This window comes from Cynocephalus volans, chromosome 11 (assembly GCF_027409185.1).
Source record: "Cynocephalus volans isolate mCynVol1 chromosome 11, mCynVol1.pri, whole genome shotgun sequence".
Lineage (NCBI taxonomy): Eukaryota > Metazoa > Chordata > Mammalia > Dermoptera > Cynocephalidae > Cynocephalus > Cynocephalus volans.
The window spans coordinates 10654689-10667563 of NC_084470.1; the positions used below are offsets into that span (position 1 = coordinate 10654689).

General features: G+C 38.9%; 1 protein-coding gene across 1 annotated transcript in view; it reads right to left on the reverse strand.

The window, feature by feature from the left end:
• Window positions 1–12875, reverse strand: part of LOC134390401 (cilia- and flagella-associated protein 61-like) — a 222856-nt gene that overhangs the window by 103360 nt on the left and 106621 nt on the right. The window contains 3 exon segments of the mRNA XM_063113697.1: window positions 2066–2200; window positions 5093–5299; window positions 9877–9954. Of these exon segments, the coding sequence (XP_062969767.1) occupies window positions 2066–2200; window positions 5093–5299; window positions 9877–9954 (420 nt within the window).

The window sequence follows — 12875 nt, forward strand, 5'->3', positions numbered from 1 at the left end:
ATCTAACAAATCTAACTGGCAATATAGAAGCGGGCAATTTCACAGTAAAAACTGCAACCAGACCATTCCGAGGGACAACACAAACATCACCTGTAGCTCCTGAAAGGGGGTCTACTTTGTTTGTGGGCCATTTTCATACCAATTCCTACCAATCCAGAACTGGATGGGAACTTGTGCCTTAGTTCCCCAAATTAACGTTGTCCCTGGCAACCAAATTTTAGAGATCCCTCTGGTGGCTCATACTCGGGTGAAATGAGCTATTCAGGTTATTTCCCTGCTCCCTGGGCTTGGCGTAGTGGCAGAAGTGGGAATAGGAGTGGGAGGCATAGCTACCTCAATAACTTACTATCATAAAGTAACCCAAGAGCTAGCCGATGGAATTGAACAGGTAGCCCAAACTATGATAGCCCTCCAAGACCAATTAGATTCCCTAGCAGAAGTTGTCTTACAGAACAGGTGAGGATTAGACCTGTTAACAGCAGAGAAGGGAGGTCTATTCTTAGGAGAAGAATGCTGCTTTTATACCAAGAAATCTGGCATCATTAGAAATATGGCCCAACAACTCCGTGACCAAATGGCAAAAAGGAGACAGGCTGCCACTGATTCTTGGGAAGGGTGGAGCGAGCTATGGAAATGGACCCCTTGCCTGATGCCCTTACTGGGACCCCTAACCATGCTGGGACTTCTCCTGCTGTTTGGCCTGTCTTTTCTGGTGTTTTTCGAATTTTTTGCAGGACCGTATGCAGGCTTTCGCCAACCAAAAGGTAAACGAACTGTTCATGGAACATAAATATCAACCTCTCCCTTTAGAAGATCTCACCCTACAACAGGATGATGGCATTTTTGTGTGGCCAGATTTTTCCTCCTCACCCACTCTCAGCAGGAAGTAGCTTCAGAAGGATGAGACCTTTGCCCCCTTTCCCCTTTTCTTATACTTAAAAGGCAGGAATAATAGATCTTGGACGTGGCTGGCACCATCTTGGACGCAGTCCCATCACTGACATCATCACGGATGCAACCAGCACTATCTTGGCTGTGGTGACATCACCTTGGATATGACTGACGTCATCACGGATGTAACATGCACCATCTTGGATGTGGTCACATCACCTTAGATACAACTGACATCATCATGGACGTGACTGGCACCATATTGAGTACAAAATGGCTGTCAGTCTTTTACCCTACCTCGTGGTTTCTTCAAACAAAGAAAACCCTCTGCCTCGTGGTTTCCCAAAGGACCCTTCCCCTCCCGCCTAGAGGTACCTCCCATCTTGACTAGTCATCCCTACCCACCACACCCGCACCAACAGTCAACCTGATCCCACACACCAGCACTCCCTCTCCCTCCCTGCCTGAGTTTTTCATGCCCACCAACCCCAATAAGCATATGTACTCCTCCTAGCTGCCTGCCCCGCCATTTTGAGTGCAGCCCAGCAGTTTTTTTCCTCCTTTAATAAAGCCTGAATGGTACCCAGTGTTTTGGCTCATTTTCTTTCAGGTAATAAGAGTGTTCCAGGGCTGTTCATTTTAAGGTCAAACAGTCCTGTCTCCCCAGGGCAACTTATATATTCCTGTTAATTATCCCAAGTTGCTGCAGAGGAGTTAAACAAATCAGCTTAGGACTCAGACCCAAACATCTCAAATGCAGCCAGCTCTATTTTCTCTGTCATCTCTGTCCTAACGGTGAACAACCACTTACTGCCTTGAAAGCAAAACATTGATTGAAAGGGGGAATCTGCTTCTGAGGAAGGGGAAAGATAACAAAAATATGCTGGGAGGGTGACTGGGCGATTTGTCCTGGGACACAGCAGCACACGTGAAGTGTCACCCTGGGGTGTCCCTGAGGGATCAAGTGGCTGCTGTTTTAGGCTTACCATGAAATACCCACTTGTGGGAAAGGGCTGCAGTGGAGCCTTTGTGGGTCGCTGCTTGTGAGGGTATGAGTGCCAGGTTCCCTGTAATTAAGAAGCAGCCTGCTCCTGTGAAGACAGTGCTGCCACCCCATCTGCTGAGCCTGCGCGAGCTGGCACCGTGCCTCCCTGCCTGCCGCCCTGCTACCCACCTGATCTTTGCAGACTGCCTTTGATGGAGCATTTATGCCAAGCTTTTCCAGAGGATAGACAATCTGTCGTCGTGGTCGCACGGGAACCAAGTAATGAAGGGCAGATGTCAGGGAGTAGGTGTAGGAGTTCTGGAACTGAAAGACAGCAACCTATATTTTAGGGGAGAGAATGTCAGAGCAGCACAGCACAGATGTCTGTGTGCAGCTTTACAAATATAAAATACAAGTTGGAGAGGGAAAAAAAAATCACCAAACGAACGAACATACTCTTCAAGCAGAGAAATGAATTGTAGATAATGCCTGACACTAATGAAGATAATTACATTACTGTCTCTGTGGGAATGACAGAGAAACAAGTGGTTTGGTTTATGAAATTTTTCAGTACAAGTATTTTCCCCAGGGGAATATTCTTCTCCACAGTGGTCATGAATCAGCTTGATTTGACCCCATTAAGCTGTTTTATCTCCCTCCTGTCAACCTTTGTGTGTTTGGCAGAAGCTGCTTTAAGAAGACACATAGATAAAAATCTCATCTGAGGGGCAACTTAGCTTAGATGTGAAAATCCTCCTGTTATCACTCTAAGTGAGTTTAACCCGACCTTTGTTGATTACAGAAGCATTTGAAAACAAAGAATAAAACTGATAAGTGGGGGTGGGGTGGGGGAATTAGGTCACATTATTTTGACATTCCAATACTAAATTATGAGCTTGATTTATGTTTATTGATTAACTATGATAAACTGTGTTTTAGGAGAATGCTTTAAATATTAATTTTATACAGTTTTTAAAACTTGGCAGAGAACGAACACGGTGATCTTTATTTCTTTCATATTTATGAAATCTTAGGGGTTTTGGTGAAACCATCTCAGGGCATTGTAACTATTTAAATCTCAAGAGTTAAACTGCGAAACCAAACCTGTTGATATATTTATTGAATTTAAGCTGCAAAGAAAGTAAAACTGACTGTAGATGCACCTTAATAGACGGTTTACATATGACTTATTTGCTACTCTAAAAATAGCCCTAGGCATTTCTAAGAACTTCTAAAAGGGCTTTCTAAAATCCTTTACCATTGAATTTCACATACTGACTTTACAAACCGAAAAACAGAACCCAGGAATCCCCAGCCAGAGCTGTTTTTATGTCTGGAAGATCTCTTAATACACTGCCCAAGGCAAGTGGGTGTGGAGTAAACCACTCTCATAGCACGAGCCAGAAAGCTCAACTTTACTGCGGTCAACTGCAGATTTATAGCAGAATTTGAGAATTCTTACCCAAATTATTTGGAACTGCTTCTTATAGTTGTTTTAAATGTATATGTATAAATCATCTGAAAGTACAGACTGAGAGGAAATCTGTTTACAAACGTGTTTCTATAGCTATATACAATAGTGTGTAACGTATTCCGAATTCTATGCCATTGAGGTAAATACATAAACATTCAATGAAATGCCCTAGATGTTATTTTCTTTCTTTTTATTTATTTTTTTTTTTCGTGACCGGCGCTCAGCCAGGGAGTGCACCGGTCATTCTTATATAGGATCCGAACCCGCGCGGCAGGAGCGTCGCCGCGCTGCTAGCGCAGCACGCTACCGAGTGCGCCACGGGCTCAGCCCCCTAGATGTTATTTTCTTATTGCAAGTGCAAATGGACTTTCTCCAACCCAGCGCATCCAGGCAAACATCATGAATAAAAACAAGAATTTAATATCACATCCTGAAGGTCACAAAATTACCATCTGGCCAAGTGCAAAGTAAAAGGGAATTGTGTAGGACCACGATTTTCCAGCAAAACTATTACCTTCCGATCTTATTAAGTTTAAATCTAGGGCATTTGCATTGCTATCACACTCCATTTTGATAGGAAAAAATAATCACCAGAGCAGAGTATACAACTCACTGAAAATCTTTTCCATGTTTTTTTAAAAACATTTCTTCCCCATTCCCTCTGTACTTCACCAAAAGGCTTCTGTTAAATAAGATACGCTGGCAAAATTATTGTTATTTTAAAATCTACTTAGCTCCCTCGTGGTAACTAAGAAGAAATGGCACAATGTCAAAGACTCCAGGAAGAGCGTGAGACAGTTTGAGGTCATGAATGGAATCTGATGGGACAACTGCTGTTGAGTCCCATCACCCCTCAAGTCTGCATCGAGTTCAGGACCAATGCTGTCAGTCACTGAGGGACCCACTTGCAGGAAGCCACCTCTTGGGAATTTAGCTTGAACAGGCCCTTGCCTATGGAACCACCAGGATGCTGAGAGTGTGTGTGTGACTCTTCTAGGCACTGGGGATTCAGCTTTGAAGACAAAGACCTCCGTCTTCATGGTAAAATGTATAATCTTAGCTGGTAAGAAGTGCTATGAAGAAAAATAAAGCAGGATATATGGAAGTAAGATGAAGAGCTTCCTATTTGTGCATGCATGTATACATCATGTATGCACATTAGATCCATGTCTATTACAACAGTATTGCTCTACATAAGCATAACAAGCATTGTACGGGGCTATATAGGTATTTACTACATAAGGCTTACAATTATATTATAGCTTTCTACACATCACTTTTATGGGGGTGGTTATAGTGCTTACTTGGAATGCTGTGATAACACACCGATACTATGGAATAGAACTAATTTCTTCTACAGATTCATCACTAAAATGATCTTTGCTTGAAGGAGATGATAACATCATTTTGGCATTGCACTAATGCACCATAAAAAATAATTTGATTTTCATGCCTCTTAGAGCATTTTTGCATAGTTTTCCATCTCTGTTTTGCCAAAATAGAAAAGCCAACAAATGGTTCTACTAATTATATTGGTTGTGATTGTTTCAGAAATTCAAAGCCTTCTGCACTTTCACTGTAGTGTAAGAAAAGAGTCAAATTCAATGCGGCCATTGGAAATTCAGATCCAGGTAATAATCAGGACCCCTCAGAAGAAGAATGGATAAAATGTGGCACACAATAAGAATGACACTGTGAACGTGATCTGTTGGCAAAGTGAATTACATACTCCATCCTCTTACCTTGTCTTCCCTGGATTTTGGGTAAATAGGGAAGTAGAGACAGGATTTATATCCTAAACGAAGGATCTCCTTCAGAAAGAACTTGGTGTAGTGCTGGAAAATGGGGTTGAGGGCAAAGTGATGCAGGCGACAGTGTTCCTCACGCTGGTGGTGACTGAAGTAGATGAAATCTTCGATGTTGTAATGGGATCGTATGTACTCTACATCCTAGGAAAGAGGTGGGACAGAATGGTTTAAACAAATGTTTTTTTAAAAACTGCATGCATTTTGCAATAAAAATCTTTTAAAATTACTTTAGGTACAATAGTGAGAAACGTGCTTTTCTCTCCTATTATTTACTGCCTCATCTTCATCGTTAACTTTTTTTTAAAATTAGAAATTTTGCTTCCTGGAAGTTACTTGTTCTGAAGGCTGTCTCTGGGGGATGGCTACACAGCTTTGCAATTTGTCCCTTACACACATGGCTGCTGATCACTCAGAAAGCCCTGAGTCTCCGCCACCAGCTGAGCAGCAGCACAGCAGCCCCTTGCAACTGCTGGGTGAGATAAGCATGAGCTGTCAGTACGCAGAAGTGATAGAACATACAGTAATGCAGTCGAGCAAACAGACCCGCTGGTATTCCCTGATTGGTGTTACTACTATGCACCTGTCAACGGAAACATCCCCCAGTCACACACTTTGATCGGCACAGGTGGCTGAGCTGGCCTACAATAAAACTGTAAGTTTGGGCTCATCTATGGGCATTCCTTACACTTTCTATCTCCCGATGCACAACGTCTTTACATAGTGGAAGGTAATTTAAAGGACTGATGAGCGTTTACATGTAAAAGGAGATACTGGGCACATTCCTCCTGTTTCCATGGGTCTGGTTCTGGTCCCCACCTTTGTCCCCACACTACATTGGGAATCAGGAGCTCATCTATGCTAATTGCGCACTGTTTCACCTCCCAGTAGTGCACACTGTTCGGGGCTGAGGGCAGAGGGAAGTGATCCAAAACGACTCTCTCTGATGACAGGAGCAGTAAAAACACACTAAATGTATGGAAAATCAAATCATAGGCAGACTGAAAAACACTGACATGTTTCTTCTTGTTTCCTACAGTAAACTTGTTTTAAAAGCACACTTTTGAGACAGGGAATTGGAGAATCCAAGGAACTTGATTTATTCCGTGATCAGCAAGGGTGGCACCAGCCAATTCATGAAAACTGTGAAGTCTGTGGCCAAGCCCTCAAGGTCCCTTGTCTTTCCAGCTTTTGCCACAGGGTACGAAGAAACAGGGTTGGAGGTAACTAGGCCAGTGGTGGTACCCTAGGGCAATTCTGGCAACCTTTCAATCTTCATTGACCCTGCAGTGGCTTTTACAAGACTTTTCTTTAATTACCAAGGAGGCATCCTCATTATAAAATAAAATGAGTAATAAATGAGGGGCTAAGAAATCACTGAAAAACAAAAAGCAAAGAGCCAGCAGAGGTTATTAGCTCAAAACAGGAGATGATCTATGTGCATCTAATTTTCCTCCCATCCCAAATCCCTTATAATGGCAAAAAAAAAAAAAAAAAAAAAAAAGGAAAGAAAATAAAAGAAAACATCATTTTTGAAATAATGTAGATATAAGGGGGCAAAACAGTAATGCAGTTTTACCTTGGAGGCAGTTTTTCCTCGGAAGGAAACTACCACTAGGTTAAACCTTCCTACCTTGGGCTACTTGGGGGTCCCTGCTGGCCTGCTGGTATTACATTCTGGCACAAAAGAGGAAGCCAGACAATGGATATCCCCCTCCCAATTAGACAGAGGGATGGGTATACAGAGGTGTGACATGAGAGATGCAGTGGAGAAACACATAAGCACAACTGTCCAGGAAGCGCATGCTAGCCGCCAGTCTGAAAATTCAATATTTCATTCATGGCATGGACAGACTTTTGAGGAAAAGTGAGAAATGCAAAAGACCAGAATGGAGAAACATACTACTTACTACAGAGGTAACAGATTATTCAGGGAACAGGAGAGAATTGGAAAAAAAATTTTACATAGTGTCCTCAGAGATGCCAACAAGGATCTTGCATAAAACATAAAAAGCAAGCTATTACCATAAAAGAACAATAAAAAAACACGGAAGGGACTTGGAAGTTAAATATATGAACTCTGAAGTAAAAATTCCAATAGAAGACCTGTATAATAGAATAAACACGGCTGAAGACTGAATTAGGGATTCTGAAGACAAAATGGAGAAAATCTAAAACAATGAATAAGAAGTACATGATACATATATGTTGGGAGACATTGAAGGATCAATTTAAAAGATACAATATCCATCTGAAAAAAATTTAACAGGATGTAAATGGAGAAAACAGAGGAGAAGAAATTATTAATGAAACCAAAGGAGAACATTTTTCACAACAGAGGCATGAGATTCACGTTTGTAAAATTTCAGAATTTCAGAGATAAAAAGAAAATTTAATTCTAGAGAGAGAGCAAACACATTTACTTACAAAGGATCAAGAATCTGGCTGCCATCAGATTATATTTTATCAGTGACACTGGATACTGAAAGATAATGAGAGTAAAAACCAGGATTCAGGGAAAATAATTTGAATAAGAATCCCATACACAGCCAAATGAGATACAAGTACGAGGATAAAATGAAAACTTCTTGCATATGTATGGACTCAGAGACCTCACCACCCTCCACCTTCTCTAAAGAATAACTCAAACATATATTGAATGAAAAAGAGAAATGAATCCAAGAAAGAGGATAGTGTATAAGATATTAAAGGAATAGAGCCATATGAACATTTCAGTAAATGCCAAAAATACCTGTAATAAAATTCAACACACATTCATAGTAAAAATTTTTGGTAAACTAATAACAGAAGGAAACTTCCTTCACTTGATAAAGGATATCTCCCAGAAACCTACAGTAAATATTATGCTAAATGAAGGAAAATATAGAATCTTCCCATTAAAATCAAGACCACCACAAAAGTAGCCATTATTAACACTATGATTCAATGTTGTTTTATTCATACAATAAAACTGAAAAAGATATAAGGTATAAATATTAAAAAGGAAGGTATGGCAGTTTCTATTTTCCAAAGAATCCAAAGATAGCTACCAGGACAATAACCCCCATCCCGCATGCTCTTCTGCAAAATGACCTTGCCACATCCCCATTAAGACGTGGAGCCCACTTCTCCATCCTGTGAATCAGAACATGCTCTTTAACTGTTCTGATGAATAGAATATGGTGGAAGTGATGCTGTGCCAGGAAAAAGAATCAAATGAAAAACTCTCAGAGCTAGTAAGAGACTTCAGAAAGGTGATTGAATACAAAGTCAAAAATAAAAAAATTAGTGGCTTTCCTATATATTAAAATAAACCTTTAAAAAGTATGAGAAAAAGTGTCTATTTACAATACCGAGAAAAATCATAAAATGTGTAGAACAAATAATAGATGTCCAGGTTTTTACTGGATCAGGGTCTCAGGGGGAAACAGATGAAATGTGCGAATTGGGATATCTGGAGGTGGGTTTAACAAAGGGAATATTTACAACGATGGGGCAGGGTGTAAGGAAATTAGAAGAGATAGAGTGGCAGCAACTGCAAATTGTTATCACCCTAGGTGGGTGGCACTGGAGGAGGACAAGAATCCAAAAAGAGAGCATCAAGGAGAAGCCACCTTGATAAGGTCTGGGCATTCAGTGGAGGGATCAGCCAGCTCAGGGCATCCCAACCTCATTGTCCTCCAATCTGGGGGCCTCCGCTGGCCACACTCTATTAGAAGCCAAAGGGCAAAGGCAGCCATGATGCTGGCCAGCCAGGCAGGCTCCCTGGGACAGACAGGGTGTAGAAGGCTGGAGCATGGACCTGCAGGGCAAAGTATCTGGCACAAAAACATGTATGAAGAAAAGCTACAAAACTTCTGAAAAATCCAAAGAGTTCAACAACAACAACACAGAAAGTCATGTTCCTGGAAAGGAAGTCTTGGTGTTTTAATGCCAGTTCTGACCAACTTGCTTTATAGAATCCACATAGGTATACGTAAATCCAGAGTAAGTATTACAAGGTTTATCTGAAAGAAGAAATATCTCAGAAAAACCAAGAACATTTAGAAAAAGAAGACAAATGAGAGAAAGTTCCTTACCAGATATTAAGGCATGTGATGATGCAATAGGTATCAACAAATAGATCCATGAGACAGAACAGAGTTTAAAAACAGACATAGGCATATGGAAATTTAATAAATGTAAAAGCAGCATTTGAAATCTGTAGGGAAAGAATGGACTACTCAGTAATAAATACTTTGTAATAACTGGCTGTGTATTGAAAGAATGGACTACTCAGTAATAAATACTTTGTAATAACTGGCTGTGTATTGGGAAAAAAAAAATGCCATGTCCATTTGACCCCCCCCCCCAATACATGTGATTAAGTGCAAAAAAGAATGCTGGAAAGGATAAATACCTAACTATAGTAGTAATCCTTTGGGGAGAGCAAGGAATTTTTTTTTTTTTTTTTAATTTTGGGTGTGGAAGGCTTTGGATTTTTAGAATGAGAATATTTTCATGTATTCTTTGTGATATTTTAAACATTTTAAATTATAAAAAAAAAAGTGGAGAATTGAAAGGTAGCCAAGTGGGATGCAAGTAGATGACGATATCCTTCAGGAAAAGGAGGCACCCTCTCATTAAACAAGTAAGAATAAAACTTCAAAAGGGGCGCTATGTGCTAATTTATAATATAAAAAGGCACAATCAAGGAAATTCACATCCATCTCATAATTTACCATTTCATTTCTGATCACAGCAATGCCAACGATTTGTTTTAGAACTTCGGCTACAAATACCTGCAGTGGTGTTCCATCCTGAAAAGAAAAGCATATGTTTTAAGGCCCTTAAAAATATCGCCACCAATGTTTCTGTAAGCAGTCAATAGTAGGTTTTGACCATGATCATCACACAATGCCAATGACTGAGAAAACGTCTATTAATACATATTTTGCACCAAGTATTAAGTTAAATGCCATCTCTGTGTTCCTTTAATCCTCACACAAACCCTATGAAATAAGTATTATTGTACCTATTTCATTTGCAGGAAAATAAGGCTTGGAAGGCTGAGTAATTTGCTAAGATCTACAGCTAGTAAGGGATGGATCTGAGATTCAAACCCCATGCCCTTTTACTTAGAATCTGCTTTCTTAGCTCTACATCAGTGGTTCTCAAATTTTATGGTCTCAGGACACCTATACACTGAGGACTCCAAAGAGCTTTGGTTTATGTGTGTAATATCTATCACTATTTTCTGCATTAGAAATTAAAACTAACAAAAATTTGCATTTACTAGTTTTGTTTATTAATTAAAACAAAATTGCAAACTTGTTTATAAATTCATTTAAAAAATAACAATATATTACATGTTAATATATTTTTAACAAAAATAACTATATTTTCAAAAACAAAAATATTTAAAGACTGGCATTGTTTTATATTTTTGCAAATCTCTTTAATGTCTGGCTTAATATAAGATGACTGGTTTCTCACATCTGCCTCTGCATTCAATCTCTTGCAATATGTTGTTTCGGTTGAAATATATGAAAAAATATCTGTCTTCACAAAGATATGTACAATTGGAAAAGGAAGAAGTATTTAAATAATCTTTTCAGATAATAATAGATATTCTTCTTTGATGCTCCACCAAACTCAATGAACATTAGTGTTTTATTTTTTTAATTTAATTTTTAATTGACAAATAACAATTATATATATTTATGGGGTACAACGTGGTGTTTCAATACATGAGTACTAGATTTATATAGATACGTATGATAAGGCAAACAAATGGCTGAGAAAGGATTCTTTACTTTGACTACTGGGTAGCCATTTAGGAAAAAAAAAATCAAGTGAGATTCTTAATCTATTCACCAAAATAAACTCCCAGCTTGACTCAACTTGACTAAAAGAGACAGACATAATGAGTAAATCACAAAAGTAGACAAATATGGAAATATAAAAAATTCTAAACTATAACAAAGAAAAATTTTTAAAAAGCCTTAAGCATACAAAAACTAATTCACATCAGCTATAATAAAACAGCATACTGTAAAAACTATATAGCGATGTTATGTCGACTTACAAGAAATTCTTAATAACAAGGTATAAACAAATACTTACAGAAAAGAAATTACAACAAATAAACAATAGGAACAATAAAGGAAACATGTTCATCTTTTTAAATAAAGAAAATAAAACCATTCTTAAAGTAACAGTTTATGTCTAACAATAACATTTAAAAATTTTTTTAACTTTAGTTTTTAAATTTTTTTTAGATATACCAAGGATATGCACATTTCTTTGTTCAAATAACAAATACATAAACTGAATAACAGATGAATAACAAAATACTCTGTAGAAAGTAGGGCTTCTAACTGTCACAAAAACCGGAGATGTAAAACTTCTTAAAATTTACAAATTTCATTTTATAATCTCTACTATTATTTGAAATAGCTCTCTAAAGTCTTCCGAAAGCAGGCAAATATCAAATTAATTTCAACAGAGGATGAATAAAATTTTCAAAGGCAAATTAATTTCTAAGCAAATCAACAGATCCTCTTAATGAAAAGAAATCAAGAACAGAAATTAAATATCTAAGTTCAGCAACATAAAAAATCAATAACAGAATATAAACACAAGGGCACTTCAAAAATTTCAGGAAATCTTTCCGTGAACTTCTTAAAATTTTTTTTTCTTTTTTTTAAAGACTAAAATCATAGAAAATATGTTCTCTGACCACAATAACAGAAGAAACTTTAGAAAACTCACAAATGTATGGAAATTAAACAACACTCTCCTAAACAAATAATGGGTGAAAAGAAAAATCACAGGGAAATTAGAGAGTACTTTGAGATAAAGATCAAAGTGCAACATATCAAAATTTATAGGATGCAAAGTTCATGCAGTGCTTAGAGGAAAATTTATACTTGTAAACACCTATATTAAAAATAATAGGCCCAGGGCATGGAGCCAGGGACTAGACCTCCCCCTGCCCACAACCAGGTATGCCTCAAGCACCTCAGGACCCCACCTGGGGGCCCAGGGCATTGAGCTGGGGACAAGACCCCTGCCCACAACCAGGCACCCTGTCAGCACCTAGGGGCCCGCCTATGGACCTGAAGCATGAAGCCGGAGACTGGACCCCTCCCCCCACAACCAGGCACACCACCAACACCAAGCAGCATGCCAAAAACATCACTTCCATGTGGGTGGCCCACTGCAGCCACCACAGTAACCATGGCTGCCGTGTAAGTGGCTAGACATCACAACTACCACTCAGATGGTCCACCAACCACTGAAGTGCACTGACACATGGAGAGTCACCAGCAGAGACCAAAGAAAAGAAGAGGCTGTCTCTCTCCACAAAGCCCATTCCAGAGTGACAGAAGCATCTGCTCTATGATAATATTGGGGGACCTGAACACACCTCTCAGCATTAGACAGATCATCTAGGCAACAAATCAACAGAGTAACCAATACTCTTTCAGAGGGAGAGAAGAAATCTAGGGTTATCAGTGGTAGGAGCGGGGAGAGAGAGGGGGATAGGAAGAGATTGGACAAGGGGCATAAAGATTAAGTACAATTTGTAACAATATACATACTAGCAATATTGATTTGATCAACATATGTCAACATTGAACCCCCAAAATATGTATAATCAATTACGATTCAATAAAAAAAAGAAAAATCTGAAATCAGTAACATAAACTTCTACCTCAAGAAAATAGAAAAAGTA